This window comes from Aquarana catesbeiana, linkage group LG13 (assembly GCF_042186555.1).
Source record: "Aquarana catesbeiana isolate 2022-GZ linkage group LG13, ASM4218655v1, whole genome shotgun sequence".
In the NCBI taxonomy this organism is placed as follows: Eukaryota; Metazoa; Chordata; class Amphibia; order Anura; family Ranidae; genus Aquarana; species Aquarana catesbeiana.
In genome coordinates, this window is record NC_133336.1 from 198,014,947 (window position 1) to 198,035,536 (window position 20,590).

General features: G+C 44.4%; 1 protein-coding gene across 1 annotated transcript in view; it reads right to left on the minus strand.

The window, feature by feature from the left end:
• CA14 (carbonic anhydrase 14) overlaps positions 1-20,590 on the minus strand; it is a 96,309-nt gene that overhangs the window by 17,883 nt on the left and 57,836 nt on the right. Inside the window, exon 4 of the mRNA XM_073610386.1 lies at positions 15,122-15,264. Within this exon, the coding sequence (XP_073466487.1) occupies positions 15,122-15,264 (143 nt within the window). The remainder of the gene's footprint in view (positions 1-15,121; positions 15,265-20,590) is intronic.

Genomic DNA, 20,590 nt, shown 5'->3' on the forward strand with positions numbered 1-20,590 from the left:
GGTTGCGTGCTCGGATAAGGGTCTGGTATGGATTTTTGGGTGAACCCCACGCCGTTTTTTTTTTTTTTTTTGGCGCGGGGTTCCCCTTAAAATCCATACCAGACCTGAAGGGTCTGGTATGGAATTTAGGGGGAACCCCACGTCATTTTTTTTTTTTATTTTGGCCGGGGTTCCCCTTAATATCCATACCAGACCTGAAGGGCCTGGTATGGAATTTAGGGGGACCCCCCCACGTCATTTTTTTTTTTTTTAATTTTGGTTCGGGGTTTCCCTGGGGGGAATTCCCATGCCGTTTTTATCAATGAACTTCTATGTGTATTGTCGGCAATGCAATAGCCGCGGGTAGTTTTAAATGTGTTTTTTCCTTCCAAATGTCATTTTGCTGTCAGACTGTTCTAAACACAGGAAACATGCGCCCCTTTACAGGCATACTATAGACACCCCCCAGGTACGAAATTTAAAGGGATATTACACTTTTATTGTTTGACTTTAAGCATTATTAAAATCACTGCTCCCGAAAAAACGTCCGTTTTTAAAACTTTTTTTTGCATTGATCCATGTCCCCTGGGGCAGGACCCAGGTCCCCAAACACTTTTTATGACAATAACTTGCATATAAGCCTTTAAAATTAGCACTTTTGATTATTCATGTTCGTGTCCCATAGACTTTAACGGTGTTCGCTTGTTCGAGCGAACTTTTTTCCTGTTCGCATGTTCTGGTGCGAACCGAACAGGGGGGTGTTCGGCTCATCCCTACTCCCCATCAAACCTGATGGAGCTTGAAAAGAAGAAAAGAAGAATGGGAGAAACTGAAAAGTCTTGAAAAGAAGAATGGGAGAAACTGCCCAAAAAACAGGTGTGCCAAGCTTGTAGCATCATACTCAAAAAAACTTGAGGCTGTAATTGGTGCCAAAGGTGCTTCACCAAAGTATTGAGCAAAGGCTGTGAATACTTATTTTTAATAAATTTGGAAAGATTTCAAACAAACTTCTTTCACGTTGTCATTATGGGGTATTGTTTGTAAAATTTTGAGGAAAATAATGAATTTAATACATTTTGGAATAAGACTAACTAATAAAATGTGGAGAAAGTGAAGCGCTGTCAATACTTTCCGGATGCACTGTATGTTCTGTCCCACCTACTGGATATCTGGGTTTTTCTTTTTTCTGTTGCATTGAACTGTATCAGGTCACTATTCTTCTGTTGTATGCTGACATCTAGTGGTGGTTTAAGGCCACTAAGCTATTTTACTTTTGTGATTTGGTACCCCTCTGTCCTTGTGTTTAGTGCTAGTTCGTTCAGTCCCAGCTACACCTTCCTGGTTTCTTCCATGTCCCCTCAGTCAGTGTTAGTTTTCTTGCAGAGAAGGAACAACGTTTTTGTCATCTTACACTACAAAAGACTGGAAGCCCGGGCAGTAGGGGGAATGGGCACCACATGTAGTGATTAGGGTGTGCCCAAGCACACCTGGCACACCCCCTGAACTCGCCTATGTCCGTACTTCAATTACCTGAAGCAATATTACATTGGATTCAACTCTTGTGTCTTATTTAGGAGTTAAGCTGCCTGTGGATGGTGGCAAGTCAGCAGGTGACCATACTGTTCGGAGAGACTGGGTCTATGAAGGGATGTCAATGCATAACATGTGCATCACTGGGTGGCTGATGTTTCTGTGCTGAGAATGCGCTCCCAACACAGAGGCTGACCTAACAAAGACAGCTGTCGGTCCCCACTAACGATTGGTAGCTGGTAGGACTGGATCCCGATCATGCGACAGCCACAGTGGTCACATGATAGTCATTTTTACTCAAGCGTTCAGAACCTTACAAGGGGACTCCGGGGCAGGCAGGAAGGGGTTAATTATAATAGCAGCAAAGGTGGGCCAGCTCGATATTGAACCCTACGGACTAAGACTGGGATGCCATTAAAGTTCATGTGCGTGTAAAGGCAGGCGTCCCAATACTTTTGGTAATATATATATATATATATATATATATATATATATATATATATATATATATATATATATATATATATACATATATACTGTATCTTTGAAATTACTATACATTCCATTTAAGGCCCTAGTACCTATTCATCATGGAAATATCTTTTTAGGTAGAGTGGACCTTTAAAGTAGACATACACCCTAACTGCCTGACATTTTGTTAACTGAATCCCCGTGTATTGCAAAAAAAAAGACAAATTTCCAATTATTAAAATAAAATACTGTTTTGATCTTTTTTTTATCATCCTTTATTGCATCTCAGTGATGCTGATCTCCTGCAGCCTCTTTGCCAACTTCTTCTATCTACATGAACGCCAATGATGGGTTCATGGCATTTCTCAGGGTGGGGACAACAGTGGACCATATGTTGAAACAGCCAATTGTAGTCTCCATCAGAAGCCCATGTGTCAGGGTGACAACCCAGAAGAACAATTGGGAGACAGAGAAAGAGGATTGTCATCAATAACAGGAAGAACCTGAACGAGGACACTTGTGGCAGGATCACCAGGGATTATTATAGTGGAAGTTTCAGATTTTGAAATGACTTTACCATATTAGAGCCGATATGAGATTTAGTGGTTGAGTTCACATATACATTAATTTATTGAAGGTGTAGAACCATCATGAGAGGACGTTGTCATCAAAATGTAATCCCGTGTTATTGTAGCGGGTGTGCACACATACATTGTAATGGGCGAGACAGCAGAGTCAGCAGTCTGCCCCCTTCCAGACTCTTTGTAGTTTGTGTTGAAGCTGTATGGGGTCGTTGGCTGTGGTCAGTAAGCCAAATTTCTCATTGCTGGCTGAAGGGTTCCCGCAGGTTTCTAATCCATGTGGGGTTACTGAACTAGAAAACCGACCGTTGCCCGCTGTGCATCCAGATGGGTTAATTTTTACTGCATGCAAATAGCTTTTCATCTGCAGCTTAAATGTCAAAGTAAAAAGCTAGAGACTTGGGAGAACCTTCTACCCTCTCATGAGCCTGATTTGAGAAGATGATTGAGCTCTGATTGAGGTCTTCTTCAATCCATCCAAGATCCTGTCTTCCTTCTTGCGTCTGCCAAAGGACAGATGCGGAAATTGCTGGCCTTGGCATTTGCATGGGCATCAAGGTATTGGTAAAAACAGGCCATTTAGGTAACCCAACCACCCACCTAAAAAAGTTAACTGATGGCCAGAGGAGGTCTTACACATGCCGTGGCAGAGCCAAAAGCTAGAGACTTGTGGAAACCTACCTGATTTGAGGAGATGATTGATCTAGATATTCCTGGTCTTTGTCAACCCATCAAAGACCTACCACTTGTGTCTGCCAAAGGACAGATATGGAAATTTTTTGGCCTTGTCATTTAACAGGCTGTGTGGTGCAGGGTGCTTTCCTTTGGAAGCACCTATTATTTAAGTTTCATTTACATGGGCAGTAAGGGAGTGGTAAAAACAGGCAATTGAGGCCCCGCAACCACAAACCTAAAAAGATAACAGGTGGCCAGAGGAAGTCTTACACATGTCGTGGCAAAGCCAAATGCTAGGGACTCAGGAAACTTCTACCATCTAATGAGCCTGATTTGAGTAGATGATTGACCTAGGTATTCCTGGTCTTCGTCAACCCTTCCAAGACCCACCACTTAAGTCTGCCAAAGGAAAGATGTGGAAATTGTTGGCCTTGGCATTTAATGGGCTGTGTAGTCCAGGGTGCTTTCCTTTGGAGGAAACCATTTTTTAGCTTTCATTTACATGAGCAGCAAGTGGTAAAAACAGGCAGCAGAGGCCCACTGACCATCCACCTAAAAGATAACAGGTGGCTGGAGGAGGTCTTACACATGCTGTGGCAAAGCCAAAACTTAGAGACTCGGGGAAACCTTCTACCATATCTAATGAGCCTGATTTGAGGAGATGGTACCTAGGCATTCCTGGTCTTCGTCAACCCATCTAAGACCCACCACTTGCTTTTACCAAAGGATGGATGTGGAAATTGCTGGCTTTGGCATTTAACAGGTTGTGTAGTCCAGGGTGCTTTCCTTCGGAGGAACCCATTTTTTAGGTTTAATTTACACTGGCAGCATGGGAGTGGTAAAAACAGGAGGTTGAGGCCTCCCAACCGCCCATCTAAAAGATAAAAGGCGGCCGGAGGAGGTCTTACATGTGCCATGGAAAGCCAAAAGCTAGAGACTTGAGGGAAACCTACCACCTCACAAGCCTGATTTAAAGAGGTGATTGAGCTAAATATTCTTGGTCTTCAATCCATCCAAGACCCACCATTGTCTTCCTCCTTCTGTCTCTCAAAGTTCAGATGTGGAAATTACTGGCCTTGACATTTAATGGTCTATGTTAGTCCAGGGTGCTTTCCTTTGGAGGAAACTATTTTTTAGGGGTCATTTACAGGGACAGCAAGGGAGTGGTAAAACAGGAGGTTAAGGCCCTCCAACTGCTCCCACCTACAAGATAACAGGCATCCCGAGGAGATCTTACACATGTCATGGCGAATTTGACTTGGCTTGTTAAGTTTGACAGGTGGTAGACCATTGACGTTAATAGGAACGCGACACAACCGTGAGCCAAACGCTTGGTTCATGATTGCAGCTTATTATTTCAATACAAAATCCAGAATTGTCTTTTGAGTGCCTAGGAAGCCTTTGCTCTACTGCCCTCTGAAAAGTATCCACCCTGGATCAATTTCACGGGGGGCAGCAAAGACTGACACCCATCTAAAAAGGGGCCCAGTCCCCTGTACAGCAGAGCTCAGACCGGGAAAGAGAAAGAGAAGCAGGACAAGGAATGAATAGGTTGGCCTGCAGTAATAATGTAATCACAAGTGGCATGCTAATAGGAGGATAAAGCAGAGTGCAGCGAGATGAGCTTGTCAGTCTACTGCTTCTCCTTTTACTGTCCAATCACAAGCTTGAGGGGAATGACTGAGTGCACAAGGCCTGTAAGTGTTACCGAACGTCAAGGGAGATAAATCAGGTCTCTTACCCTGCCAGACAGGGCAGTGCTGTGCAATTCTTCAGCCTGGATAGACAGATATACAAATTTGGTAGGTAAGAATTAGGCCTCTTTCACACGGATGATCCGTATGTCTGTTTTTCATCCATCCGTTTTCGGATGAAAAACGGACATACAGTCATCCCTATGGAGCGTCGGATGTCAGCGGTGACATGTCCGCTGACATCCGACCCGCTCCGATCCGAAAAGTGTAACGGAGGAAAAACCTACTTTTTCCTCCGTTTTCGGATCGGATCGGATGACGACGGACACTACGGACCGTCATCATCCGATCCCCCCATAGGGGAGAGCGGCGCTCTGACAGGTCCGTCGCTGCACAGTGTGCAGCGATGCACCTGTCATCTTCCTGCTCAGCGGGGATCGGCGGAGCGATCCCCGCTGAGCAAGCGGATGTTCACGGGGCGGATCATGACTGATCTGCCCCGTGTGAAAGAGGCCATAGGGTTGTCCAGATACCACTTTTTTAGGACCGAGTACAAGTACCGATACTTTTTTTCAAGTACTCGCCGATACCGATTACCGATACTTTTTTTTTAATGTCACGTGACAGTGTTTTTTTTTTAACAGTGTTTTCTTTATTTATTTTTTTGGGGGGGGGGTGAACGGTGTATGTGTGTTTTTTTTTTTTTTTTTTTTTACAATTTTTGTTTTTTACAATAATATTTTTTTTATTCTTTATATGTTTTTTTTGTTTTTTGTTTTTTTTTTAATCAGCCCTGTTGGGGGGCTTTGGGGAGATATCAGGGGTCTTAACAGACCTCTGATATCTCCCCCTTGAGACAGAGAAAGAGACCGAGGATAGATATTCCCCAGTTCCTTTCTCTGCAGCCTCAGCTGCACTGAGAATGAATGGAGAGAAGACAGCGGCTTCTCCCCATTCATAAACTGACACATCGTAATCACAGGAGATTACAATGTTTCAGTTATGTGAATGGTCCATTCACACAGCGGAGAGAGACAGCAGAACGGAGGGGACAGAGAAGGAGAGGGGAAGGGAGGGGACAGCAGAGAGGCACAGGGAAGGAGAGGGGAATGGAGGGGACAGCGGAGAGACACAGGGAAGGAGAGAGGAACGGAGGGGGCAGCGGAGGGGGACAGAGGAAAGGAGGGAGCATGGAGGAGGATGCAGTGACATACAGCGGTGAGCGATCACCGCTGTATGTCACTAAAGCTGCTGAAAGCCACTGGGGGAGAATCTTGTAACTCCCCCACGCGCCAATCACAGCTGTCTTCTAGGTATCGGGGGAAGCATCGGGAACATTTGCCCGAGTACAAGTACTTGGGCAAATGCTCGGTATCGGTGCCGATACCGATACTAGTATCGGTATCGGGACAACCCTAGTAAGAATACATATATGTATTAATTAGTGTATATAGCTGATTGCCCGGAGTTCTGTATTATTAACTGAACTGTATGTGAAGGTCTTTCTACACTGCGTTTGGTGGTTTGGTGGCAGGCCAAGCAGAGCTCTTTGCCAGGAATACGGGGATCAATGACTCCTGCAGAGAATACATTTACTTAGCCTGAGCCTCATCTAATACTACAAAACACGCAGTAAGATTATAAGCCTCACAACAATGCTCTTAAGATATGAGAAAATTCATAAGGACTTAAAGGGCCACCAAATATTAAAAGGGGCAAGATTTCTAACATTGTTGAGTATATGGGAAGAGGGTCCACTTCCTTTTAAAGGGTCTATCTATCCTAAAGTGATATCTTGGGTATAGCTGGAGCCTGGTAGACTGAGTTATGTTCTGACTGCTTATATTCTGGGTACTACAACAACACGATCTCCTGGCTATAAATCCCAATTCTGTTTATGTCCAGCTTGGCGTCAATCAAAACACAGATCGATTCCAAGAACTGCATGAACAGTTGGAGGGAGCCATGGCCAAAATTGATGACCTTGAAAACAGGTCCAGAAGGCTGAATTTCCGGATCAGAGGCCTTCCAGAGACTTTCACTGACATTCCAGAAGCAGTACACTCTCCAATCAAAAACCTCATACCTGACATCAGAGCCCAAAAATTGGAACTTGATCGGGCCCACAGAGCCCTTGACCCCCCCTCGCTCGGATGGTCTACCTCATGACATTGTACTGAAGCCTCACTACTACAATGTTAAAGAAGAAGTCATGAGGAGAGCTCGCACCATCCCACAAATTCAAATGGGACATACAGTACAAGTTTATGCTGACATTTCTCCCTTCACTATCCAAAGAAGGCGTGCACTCAAACCCCTTCTGACTATTCTGCAACAGAAAAATATTAAATACTGGTAGCTTTTCCCCCTGAGCCTGAAATTTGAATTCAACGGCAAGCCCTTCAGATTCTCTACGCTCGAGGAAGGTGAGCTTTTGCTGAAGAAATTAGGCCTCCTGCCCACGGACCCAACCTCACCGATGCAATCATCTCCGTCCAACCTGATTAAACAGCCTCCTCCATCTAGTCCTCTCGCTTCCACGTGGCAAAAACCCAAGCACAAGAAAACCAAGAACGGCAATGCTACATGAACTGAAAACCCACTTCATTTTTTCCTTTTTCATCCCTTTTTGGGATGTGGGCACGCCTGGCCCCTTAGGCACTCATGCCCACCTGATTTCATCAATTGACTGCTTCACTGCAACTCCCACCTGCCCTGTGGTTCAAACCTGTCTTACTAGATTCAGAGCACTGCTACAGTTACCCTCAATAGGGGAGCTTTCTCTTATATGACCTGATTGGGGACATTTCCAGAACTGCCCGAATTGCATCAACCCATTTTCAGGATCTCTATACGGAATAAGACGCACCCTTCCTGTGATAACAGGACTCCAGGAGCATGGAGCATATTTGTCTCTTTTTAATTCAAACCTCCCTAGGTCCTGTAGGTGGATCTTTTTCCTGCACATAAGTCATTCTATCTTGTCTCCCACCATCAGTTACTGAGCATTGCTTTAGCCACTGCTCCACTAACACATTTAACTTTGGAATCCCCTGAGTTGCCACCTCACCCACCCCACAGGCTCTTTAATCCCCACCTTCTTTGTGAGAGGGCTCATCAATGGTATTAGAGGACGTTAACCCCTTATGATCTTACCATGTATGACCCCCTCAGTTTTTGATCCTCTCAGAGTCTCCCCTTACCTGACTAGTTACAAGTTATAGCTGGGGTGGGGAATGTACCCTACCAGGTTATATTGTTTGTTAGCAATGTTTTGGGGGTGCCGTGCACGGAACGACACCTATGCACCTCCTCCTACACTCAGAACCGTTTTTCTTTTCCTGTGCCTAGTTGGGATCTCCCCCACTAGTTCTAGCAAATAGAATATCTACCTTTATTAGCCTATATATTCATAAGGATCAGGTGGGCTTTATTACTGGGAGACAGGGTCCACATCAGATCAGAAGAGCCATAGACATAGTTTCACTACTAAGATCTGGCTGGGACAAGGGACCCCCACAGCTGGGATGCGTGCTTTCACTGGATCTCATGAAAGCATTTGACTCTGTCTCCTGGGCCTTCCTCTTTCCGATACTACAAAAATAGTGTTTTGGTCAATCCCTTATGAATATAATAGGAGCACTCTACTCCACTTCAGTAGCACCAGTTAAAATGCAGGGTTATTATTTGCATTCTTTCCCAATTTTAAATGGTACAAGACAAGGTTGCTCTTTGTCCCCATTGATTTTTGCCGTGGTCATCGAGACACTAGCTATCATCATCTGGGACAATCCGGACATACATGGACATACATGGAGTACGTTGCGGTCCACAAGCCCACAAGTGCGCTCTTTTTGCTGATGATGTGTTGCTTTTCATCACCTCACCACTTACCTCATTACCGAATTTATGCAGGGAACTCAATGACTTCGGCAAGGTCTCAGGTCTTAGGGTTAACTACTCTAAATCTTTGGCACTAAACATTAACTTACCGATTTCTACGATAGCCCAGCTCAAAGAAAGTTTCCGATTCGGGTGGGGCGAAGCAATAATCCCCTATCTAGGAATCAACCTTTCGGTGTCAATTGACAATCTCTATCGTGCAATTTTTCCCCCACTCTATCGCAAACTTGAAGAGGACTTGTCACGGTGGGGTTATCCTGGTTAGGCAGAGTCAATTCAGTAAAAATGACCCTTCTCCCACGCATCCCTTATCTATTTAGATCGCTACCCATTCCCTTCCCCAAGGATCACCTCAGGAAATTTCAATCTAAAATCATCAAATTTATATGGGGACTAAAGGGGCATAGGGTTGCCAAAGGGACCCTTTTTAAGAGCAGAGATCGGGGAGGTGTGGGTGTGCCTAACCTTCTCTGGTACCACCAGGCAGCACAACTTTCCCAGCTCTCCACTATCTACTCTAAAATTGCACACCCCGATTGGGTACACATGAAACGACAAGCTATCCCTCAGAATACTCTAGACTATATCCTTCTGATCCTTGACTAAATCTAGACCTGCCATCATGGTCCCAACTCGTTCCCACTCCCTTGCACTATGGGACTCCCTCAAGACTAATCCTCGTAATCCTGGTATCACACTGGCACCCTTTATCTCACATTTTCTGAAATCCTCTGTTTCCTCCTGGGATGGACATAAAAGCGTTCCAGTGGTGGTTAGATAAGGGGATGTATAGGATAGGACATTTTGCTAACCCTATGGGACCCCTCACTATGGCCCATTGCATTAAAAAACTCGACATGCCCAGCATGTAAAGATTTAGATACAGACAAATAGTTCACTTTATCCTGTCCTTTCGGTCCCCCAATCCCATCCCATTCTCAATCATGGAATATGAAAGGTGGTGTGGTCAGGCTGTGGAGCAGAGGGGCGGGATTACGGTGATTTACTGACCGCTTGCTGAGGCCGAGACCAAATCACTCTATATGAGAGAATGGGAAAGTGACCTGCAACACACGTTGAGTATTGAAGAATGGCAAAGGGCTTCTACTGCAGCATCTAAGGGAATTCTAAATATAGCATTAATCGAAGTGAACCTGGAAGTCCTAATGAGGTGGTATATGGTCCCCTTAAAACTCTCCAAACTCTACTCAGATTCCTCACCCATGTGCTTTCGCAATTGCGGGCATGTTGGATCCATGCTGCACATTTGGTGTGACTGCCCCAAGATCAGGGGCCTATGAAACAAGATATTTAATGTCATTGGGAAAATTACGGAATTACCAATCCAAAAGTCCCCTCAACTAGCTCTTCTAAACTTTCCTTGCCCAAAAACCCCAAAATTAGTCCAACGATTTATTATGTTCATTTTCCTTGGGACAAAGCTCACAATTGCACAGGCTTGGAAAAGACTGACTGTTTCCTTTCTCTTGGTTAAAAGAAAGATATCTTGGATCATGGCCCAGGAGAAAACAGTTAGCATCCTTCTGGACACTACCACTTAACACGATGCTATGTGGGATCCCTGGGCTAGATACATATCTCTGCCGCCCACCACTTCCCTATTGCCCGGACCTCTGTAGGTGAGAGAGTAGCGCACCGTCTTACAATGTTTCATCCCTTCCTTTTCTATCCTCTCTTTTGTCTTTTTTCCTCTTTCCTTTCCTCTTCTACACTTTTTGTTATCATCATACAGGTTCTACTACTTTGCTAATACTTGGAGACGCTACTTCAGCCCTTTCCTGCATTACGGGAGAGAGGCTTCTTCAGCGTATTACCAGAGCTCATTTCATGTAGATTAGACCTCTAGTTCGATTCCCTCCGTCTATTGGAATCCCACATGTTACTATAGCCTTAATCTCTGATCGTACTCCCAACAGACTAGGCACAGTCTTCATACATGCCACTTCGATTTTGATTCACTCTCTTTTCTCTCCTGTCTTAAGGTTTTACTTCACTTCTGTTACTATAAACCATGGTACTGGACGTTCGGCTCCGCCAGGGAGGCAGGCCTCCCCTTCCCTGCACAGCGAGGTCCCTTGAGGGGTGCTGGGGTGGAGGAGTAGCCCCTCTTACCGGAGTCGGCCTTATTGGACTTGACCTAGTACAGGCATTGCATTGGTCTATATCTTTAATATATTCTATGCTATATCTGGTACTATTTCGGGAACTGTTGCACAATGATGTTACCTGTATTTGTATTGAATTCATTTGTTGATACTTCAATAAAAAACTATTGAAATTAAAAGAAAAATCCAACATAGATGGTAGAAGTCACTAGTGAGAGTTCCCAGATCTGCACAGCAGGTGTGCAGATCTGGGAACTCAGCACAGGAATGGTGGGAACCCCTCATAATGGGCACAGCAGGTGTACAGACCTGGGAATTCAGCACAGGGATAGTAGAAGTCCCTCATAATGGGCACAGCAGGTGTGCAGGCCTGGGGAATCAACACAGGGATGATGGGAACCCCTTATAATGAGCACAGGAGGTGTACAGACCTGGGAACTCAGCACAGGGATGGTGGGAACCCCTCATAATAGGCACATCAGGTGTACAGACCTGGGAACTCAGCACAGGGATGGTGGGAACCCCTCATAATAGGCACATCAGGTGTACAGACCTGGGAACTCACACAGGGATGGTGGGAACTCCTCATAATGGGCACAGCAGGTGTACAGACCTGGGAACTCAGCACAAGGATCTCACCAATAGTCCCCAATAGATAGAGGAAACTGAGAGGTGGCTAAACTCTCCAACATCTACCAAACACTTAAATAAAAAAACTTGGCTGGACTGACCTATTAAAAGGGAACCTGTAATCTAATATATATATATATATATATATATATATATATATATAAAGGGTTGTAAATCCTCGTTTTTTCACCTTAATGCATCTTATGAATAATAGCGGTGCAGCCATTGGCTCCTGTTGCTGTCAATCAAATGCGATGACGTGGGCACCAGGGGGGGGGCTCGAGTATGGCTTTCTGTGTCTATGCACGCAAAAGCTGGTCTCTGGAGCGTGCCCGCACGGTAACCCCCAGGGAAATCACTTCTCATAGGTGGTTTCCCGATGCGGGGAGGCGCCACAAGCGGCGTTGGGGGACCCCAGAAGAGTAGGAGCGGGGCCACTCTGTGCAAAAGGTAAGCATGATATGTTTGTTATTTAAAAAAAACAAAACATGAGGGTTTAGTAACCCTTTAAGCTATCAGTGATTAAAGTGGTTGTTAACCCACTTTTACTAAATGCTGCCATCCGCTCTGTACCATTATAAGAAGTTTCCCTGTGCCAGTGTTCTGTAAAAAATACTGCACGATTGTACCTATATGAGCTCCACTCCAGGCGCACAGCCGATTCCTCTCCTCCTCTCTCCAGCTCACAGATGCAGTGGGTGGGGCCGAGCCCTCCTGCTGACGTCAGCTGGGGAGGAGGGGGAGAGAGGAGGAGATAGGAGAGAGAGGAGAGAGATGAGAGCCATGCGTCAGCTGAACTTCAGGAGCGGAGCTCATACAGGTACAATAGGGCAGATTTTTTACAGGCACAGGAAAACTTCTTATAAATTGTACAGAGCGGACGGCAGCATTTAATAACAGATTTGTGATCAGCAGGAGCAGTGGGGGGGGCGCAGGTACGAGCAGGCAGAGGAGGGGGAGGAGGACACAGACACAGGGAGAGCTGCAGATAGCAGGCCGTGGCTGACGTAATCACGCAAACAGACCACGATGTCGGGGCTCAGCAGCCATGATTATCGTGGTCTGTTTGCAGAGGGGAGGGCATAGCCAGGTAGCATCAGCCAGGTATTTTAGGGTATACAGGGGGCCAAATTACACAGAACAAGCACTGTGCTGCATAACATGCTTTAAGGGAACAGGGTCTGTTTTTTTCTGTTTTTTTGGGGGTTAACAAACGCTTTAAGTGTCTTAGTGCATTTTGAAAAATCCAACTTAAAAAAAAAAAAGTGATGCATAAAACATTACATCTGGTAAGAAATCATGCGGATGAATGCGCATGAGGTTAGTAAGATGATATCCTGTAGTTGGTTTAATCTCAACTAGCTAGCAAATGAAAGCTGAGCTGTCTCTACAGCCAATGAAGGGGGCGTTTCAAAGTTGTATATAAAATACACTATGGCCAAAAGTTTAACATCTGGCCATCCGGCCATAACACCTATTTATTGGACATCTAATTTCAAAACCATGGGCATTAATATGGAGTCAACCCAAAACGCTCCCCTACTATTCATTTGCTTCTATAACATCCTCCACTCTCATGGCCTTTCCACAAGGTTTTGGAGGTTGTCTGTAGGAGTTTGTGCTCTGTCAGCCAAAAAGAAAATTTGTGGGGTCAGGGACTGATGTTGGATGAGGAGGCTTATCCAGCTCATCCTAAAGGTGCTCAGTAGGGTTGAGGTCAGGGCTGGAGGCCCCTTGGGTTCCACCACACCAAACTGGCCAAACAATGTCTTTATGGAGCTGGCCACCATTTCTGTGGTCAGATACTGATGTTGGATGAGAAGACTTGGCTCATCCAGTTCATCCCAAAGGTTCTCGGTAGGGTTGAGGTCAGGGCTCTGTGCAGGCCACTGGAGTTCCACCACACCAAACTGGTCTGACAATGTATTTATGGAGCTGGGCCACCATTTGTGATGTCAGGTACTGATGTTGCATGAGAAGACCTTTCTCACCATCAGCATTCCAACTCACCCAAATGGTGTTTAGTAAGGTTGAGGTCAGGGCTCTCTGCAGGACATTTGAGTTCCTTCACATCAAACTCCTCAAACCATGTCTTTATGGAGCTGGTGTTGCACACAGGGGTATAGTCCTGCAGGAACAGAAAAGGGCCTTCACCAAACTGTTACCGCGAGGTTGGAAGAGCCCAATTGTTTACAGTGTATGCTGTCGTATGAACAGTCCTTTTCACCTGAACTTATTTGGAGGGGGGTCCACATACCTTTGGCTAAGTAATAGATGGGATGGTCAGGTATCAACAAACTGTTGGCCGAATAATGCTTTAAACTATAGCATAGCAGGAATGACCTTCAGGGTAAAAACTCAAAATATGTACTCCCTGAAAACAAGCTTTTTGTTGTAATCTTTCATAGAACTAAAGTAGGAAAAGATGGTTGATGATCTCTAATGACTTGTCCTTCCTTTTATATCAGCATAACTCCCAAAAAATAATATAATTTTGGATGAATAGTCAAAAGACTTTCAGAACCAGAACCTGAGAGGTCAACAAACTAGACATAACTTTGATCAAATACAATGGTGAACTCTTGGTGCTACTTTACAAAGCTCAACTCTTAGCAACAAGTAAACATGTAAAGACTGCATGCACAGAACTTAGCTCTCCCTGAGATTCTTCCCAGTAATCCATTCATTAAGTTCTCCTTGTCTACTCCTTAGATAGGAAGAGGCTTCATAAAACATGGACCTTTGAGTTAGAGAGGACTTAGTAGACGTGGACCTTTGTGTTAAGGAAGACCTGGTAGATGTTTCTAGGTACAAAAAAATGGCAACCACCCCAACCTATAATTGACCTTTCTAGGCCAGAAGACCACACCAGGGCTATGGACACTTATATCTTGTATTTAAATCTGACAATTTGTTATTTCAACAGGTTGCTCTGACTCTTCACAGAGGTCAGTAAATTCAATACTCCAGTGATGGGCTGTGTTTTTAATACAGAGTACTGACAATAAGACCTTCAGTTATAGACTCTGAGAAGAACGGCCATGGAGGGCCAAGTACTGTGTTAGTGGTGCTTTTATGATTTTGAACTGATTAATACATAAACTAAGAGTTGAATGCGTTGCATATTCTGTTGTTCAGAATGTTATTATAGTATTGGGAAATTAGGGATCCTAAGGAGAACATTGTGGTTTGAGCAAAAATGGCCAGATGCTTGGCAAAAGCTTGTTAGGACCAGAGACATGGTATAAAATGTCCACCCAGAATGATATTTTGCCACCATCGCTGCTGAATTTTAATTAATTTTATATTACGGAGAATGTAACAGGAAGAACCAGAACTCACAAAAGGTGGGTAAGAACAGTTGAAACTCCAAGATGGATCAGAAGAATGCCAGGAAGTATGGCAGATCTCGCCACTGGAGACCCCAAGAGCCTGTAGATTACTTAGCCCACCAAACCCCATAACAGAAATATAATTTTTGAAATGGCGACCTCTAATTTTTACTAATGGGTGATGGCCTGTAAGATCTCACCTCTGCAGGATAATCTTGATCATTGATGTGGTGCTCAGAGCCTCCTGGGTGCTCCTCACTCCCCCAGTGCAAATGAAGTTGTACAGCAGTAAAATTGTTCGAAAGGCCGCGGAGGTGCATCAAGGACGGCAGGGAGAGCTTAACTGAAAAAAAAAAAAAAAAAAATGTTTTCGCTCCGCTCAATGTGTATCATAAAAACTACCATGCTTTTTCCATAAAATGCGGTATTTCCTTTTTTTTTTTTGGACCTCAGTGCTGCTGAGTTAGCATGGCCGCATGTGACATGGTAACAGCACAGGAGTACTATTAAGAAACAGTTGTCACCTCCTAACAGGTTGCAGATACACAAATATTGAAGGCCTCTTTTGTTTATATCTACTTTAACTCTCCCATACATCCAGGAGTGCCAATCAGTTCCACTTACATCTAGGAGTGCCCATCTGAGTCCACCCTTACGTTCATGAGTGACCAACAGACTCTGTGTCACCATGTCTGGCACCGTGTAGATGAAGTGGGCAGGTTTTCCCTCACATCCTGTTCTGTATCACAAGTAGGCCCTTCAAATTTATACTTACCTTGTCATTACCAAAATTTCTGGGCAAACCTGGGCTGAGCTCCTAGATTCCAGCCCCAAAAACAAAAAGTGTCAAGACGTTCCTGAAACCAACCTATCTGGAGATGTTCCCCATTACGTGGAGCTGCACCACATCTTCCAGTTCTGGTGTGAAGGACCTGAAAAAAGAGAGAAACTTCTACTCCTAGCCTTACTTCATTGACCTCTTCAGAGTTTATTTGTTGCATTCCAGTAGACCAGACTGAATTTAGTATGAAGCACGGGATTGTCTGGAAACTTCTTCCTACATGAATTACATATCCTCAGCAAGCCAAGTTCCTGTGTTATTAGTGCTAATTATTACAAAGCCTCTGAGGGAGAGGCAAGGAAGATATCTTCAGATAACCTGACCACACTGGAGACCAGCTACCTAGTAACCCTTTCATCTCTTGTTTGATCTCCCATAAAGATTCCCTTTGAAACATGCTGGTGTCCACTCTCTTCTAGAGCCTGCAAGTTTTGTGGGTGACTTGTAAAACCTTTCAAGCAGATGGCTACCTGGCATAGCTGAGGCCTCTATCTGGTGGCACAAGCCTCTGTTTTGTGTGATCAAATGACCAAACTAACAAGTAGGACGAGACACTTGTGTCCTAGCTACGACCATCCCCGGGCAGCACAATCTGTAGTTTTGCAGTGATCAGTGAAGTGTGTATTGAGAGGCCAAGAAAGGCTCTGTGATCATCTAGAGACAGGGGCTCAGTCATAGTTTCAACTTCTGTAACCCTTCTCCACATGCCGCTTGGTGATGGAACCTATTGTGGTCAAGGAAAGAAGGTGAGGGTGCTGCAGCCTCTCACCTCTTGACTGGCTACAAAGTTACAATGTACAGTGGGAATGATCACTTGGGGAAGAAGACTAAGAAAATGTTTCCTCCTGCCTGCAGCAGACTTATGTAATCATCTCAGCATAGTCACTAGACTGGAAATCCAAGATGGTTTTTAATCATAAAAAAGAGAGAAATTATACTGTTGCTGTATACTGTGATGTCAGGAATGTATTCCTGCAAACTTGTAATGTTATGATAAGTCCACTTTAAGCGCTGCTTCTAGTCACTCTTTTAATTCCATCTGCCTTTTTTTGCTGAAACTTAAAAAAGTTACTCTCTGATTGGTTCCTGTGATAATAAGCTCTGCTTGTTACTGTCTGCATTTTTCTGAAAGCCTTCCCAGGATTTTACAAATATACAGAGGAAGTAACAAGCTTATTAGGTTTATTTTTATTTGTTTTGACCTATTCACTTTGGGATGGAGAGAGACATATTGTGCTTTGGGCCAATTACAAAGAAAACAGAAGCAGAAGAATTCACTGGGAACGAAGGAGAAAGAGTGCTTGGACCTGCAGCCATTACATATAGGAAGCGTTTCCTCCAAATCTATATTAGTGTCTCCATTTATGGTATAGAGCATAGGTGCTCAACCTGTGGCCCTCCAGTTGTTGCGGACCTACAAGTCCTATCATGCCTATGCCTTTGGGAGTCATGCTTGGAACTGTCAGCCTTGCAATGCCTCATGGGACTTGTATTATTGCAACAGCTGGAGGGCCACAGATTGAGCATCCATGGTATAGAGCAATTGTCTCAAAACTGAGGCCCTTCACTTTTATCCAGGCTTTGGGGCACTATTTTCATCCACTGATACAAACAATGGGATATAATACCCCCCACTGACACCAAAGATGGGGCACAATTCCTCCTAATTACACCAACAATGGGGCCCAATGACACCAATGATGGAGCACAATTCCTCCCACTGACACCAATGATGGGGCACTATTCCTCCCACTGACATCAAAGATGGCGCACAATTCCTCCCAATGACATCAACAATGGGGCCAATGACACTAATGATGGAGCACAATTCCTCCCACTGACACCAATGATGGGGCACAATTCCTCCCAATGACACCAACAATGAGGCCCAATGACACCAATGATGGAGAACAATTCCTCCCACTGACACCAATGATGGGGCACTATTACTCCCACTGACATCAAAGATGGGGCACAATTCCTCCCAATGACACCAACAATGGGGCCAATTACATCAACAATGGGGCCAATGACACCAAATGATGGGGCACTATTCCTCCCACTGTCACCAATGATGGGGCATTGTATATTCCCACTGACGTCGGGATCTTTTCTACTCCCAATGGCCACAGTCTGGCCCTCCTCAATTCTGAAGGACAGTAAACTGGCCCTTTTTTTATAAAAGTTTTTATACCCCAGGTATAGAGTAATAGACAATAAAGGGTTTGCACTGCACTCTGCATGTTCATGATTTGTGAATCGGGAAAACGAAATGGCAAACTAAATGGACAGATTTAGCCCGTTTGCCCACACGTACCTATGGCTGATACTGCATTACTACCACCACTAACTGACAGCTTCCCTTGGTGCCATCTGCACTCCAGCAACCAAAGATGCTGTATTGGCCGGCCGCCTGCATCCTAGCAACCAATTATAATAATGGTTGCTGGGACACTGGCGGCCACACAGACATTGGTGGTCCATGGTAAAAAGAAAAAAAAAGTGCAGGGTGTTCCCCCGTAAAAATACATACCAGTCCCTTACCCTAAAGAACAGGGTCGGCTACAAATTTTAAGGATATGCCACGCAAAACTAAAAAAAAATAGTGCCCCCCCCCCCCCCCCAACTTTAAAATCCATACCAGACCCTTACTTAAGCATGCAGCCTGTCTGGCAAAGAAATGAGGGGCAGTAAGTGTACACCCCTCCTCTGAACCACACCAGGCCACAAGAAGAGGAGTATACCTTTTGCTAGGGAGGCCCCTGGTAAAGCACTGTGTGCCCATGCTGATGAAGACAAGGGCTTCTTCCCCAAATCACAACCACCCTGGCCGGTGGTTGTGGTTGTCTGCAGCAGGGGAACTATTGGAATCTGGAGGCCCCCTTCACAATAAGGGGTCCTCTGATAGCCAGCCATCCCTACTACTACCAGCAATACCATTACCTAGACAAATGAGAACCCTCACAGACATATATGATCTGTATGCAGTTGTTCCCCGCAGTAGACTCGATGTTGTAGGAGGCCAGTGCCCTCTTGGTGGTCCTGCCATGCCCCCAGCACCCGGATAGCCTGTGTACCATGGTCCTAAGGCTGAAAATCATGTGAAAGAATATCACAGCCGTTGTTCCTTAAAGGCTTGCAGTTCCTCCATGCATGTGTTGTATACAACAAATGAACCCCCTTATAAGAGGCCCCTCGCAGCCTTTATTGCCCCTCTCTTATTCAGCCATTCACGGGGCCCCCCATGGCCTTTCTTTGCCTCTTTCCACATCACCAGCTTCTGTCACAATTCTTCCTCCTCCTCTCTTATCAGTCTTTTCACACCACTATAGTCAGTTCTATTTAGTTATTCTGCGCCACAATGTCACCCCCCACCACATTCCGCCCCCACGCTTATTCTATTCAGCCATTCACTATTGCTGTGCTGCCCCCCCAACCTAACCCGCCCCTCCCTGTTCTTTTTTTCTGCTGTCCCCATGGCAGCATCTCCTGACCAAGCTTCTTGTCTGCCCTGCCAACAGATCTTTCATCCTCGCCGCCAGTGCCAGGAACAAGCAATAGCTTCTTCCATCCCCGCAGATCTTCCCTCCGATATACCCGGATGACTTTGCTGTGACCCCCTTCCACCCTATCCGGACAGAGGTGGCACAAACAAGACGTGACCTTCTACACGTTGGACCTGATACCTTGGCAGTGACCATCTGTTTGCTCCACACACCTATTTTTATCAGAGCCTTCTACAGAACTGTTTTGCAGTAAGGAACCTTTTCCTTAAATCTAAGTTTTATAACTTTAAGGTGGACCTTCACCTTCTTTTTAAGATTCTCTATTTCTACTAGTTCTCCCTATCAAATGGATATCAATAGTTTATTTTTCCCCCCACTTCTGTCTTTCTTGCCTTGGTGAGCATGACACGTACTGGGATATATCAGCGTCATATACCTCAGGAGTCCTCAGGTACCTTTTTGTTTTCAAACTAACTAATAGTGGCTACGTCATAAACGGCGCCACGGATAAAATCTCCATAATGGTTCCTCTTCTATAATTCTAATAAAAAAATTTAAAAAAGGAAGAAGGAAATACCCATTCTGTGGGATTTTAACGGCAACAACACCACTGAAATATGATAAAAGAACGTTTATTGAGACATTTAAAATGGATCAAATAAAACCAAGACACAACAAAACAAATACAAAACCAAAAAGAACACATGGTGAGTTCATTGCAAGCATAAAGAAAGTGTTAGGATAGTGTTACTCTCCAAAAAAAAAAAAAAAACTCTTCGGTAATGACGCGTTTCACATTCAAGCCCTTTGTCAGGGGGTATTGGATAGGGAAATATATATTCAAATGTTTGTCAAAAGGTAAATAAGAGAATGGTGCAATGTTCAGTATTGCACCATTCTCTTATTTACCTTTTGGCAAACATTTGAATATATATTCTCCTATCCAATAACCTTGACGAAGGGCTTGAACCTGAAATGCGTTGGATACCGAATCATTTTTTTTTCTCTGGACATTGGAGAGTAATACTATCCCAATACATTTTTGTATGCTTGCAATTAACTCACAATGTGTTCTTTTTGGTTTTGTTTTGTTGTGTCTTGGTTTTATTTGATCATCATGTGTGTGATTGATCCATTTTAAATGTATCAATAAACTTACTTTTATCATATATATATATCATATAATGGTGTTGTTGCCATTAAAATCCCACAGAGGGGGTAATTCCTTATTCCTTTTTTTTTTTAATCCGTGGCGCCGTTTATGACGTAGCCACTATTAGTTAGGAAGGGTACCTAGTGAAAACAAAAAGGTACCTGAGGGC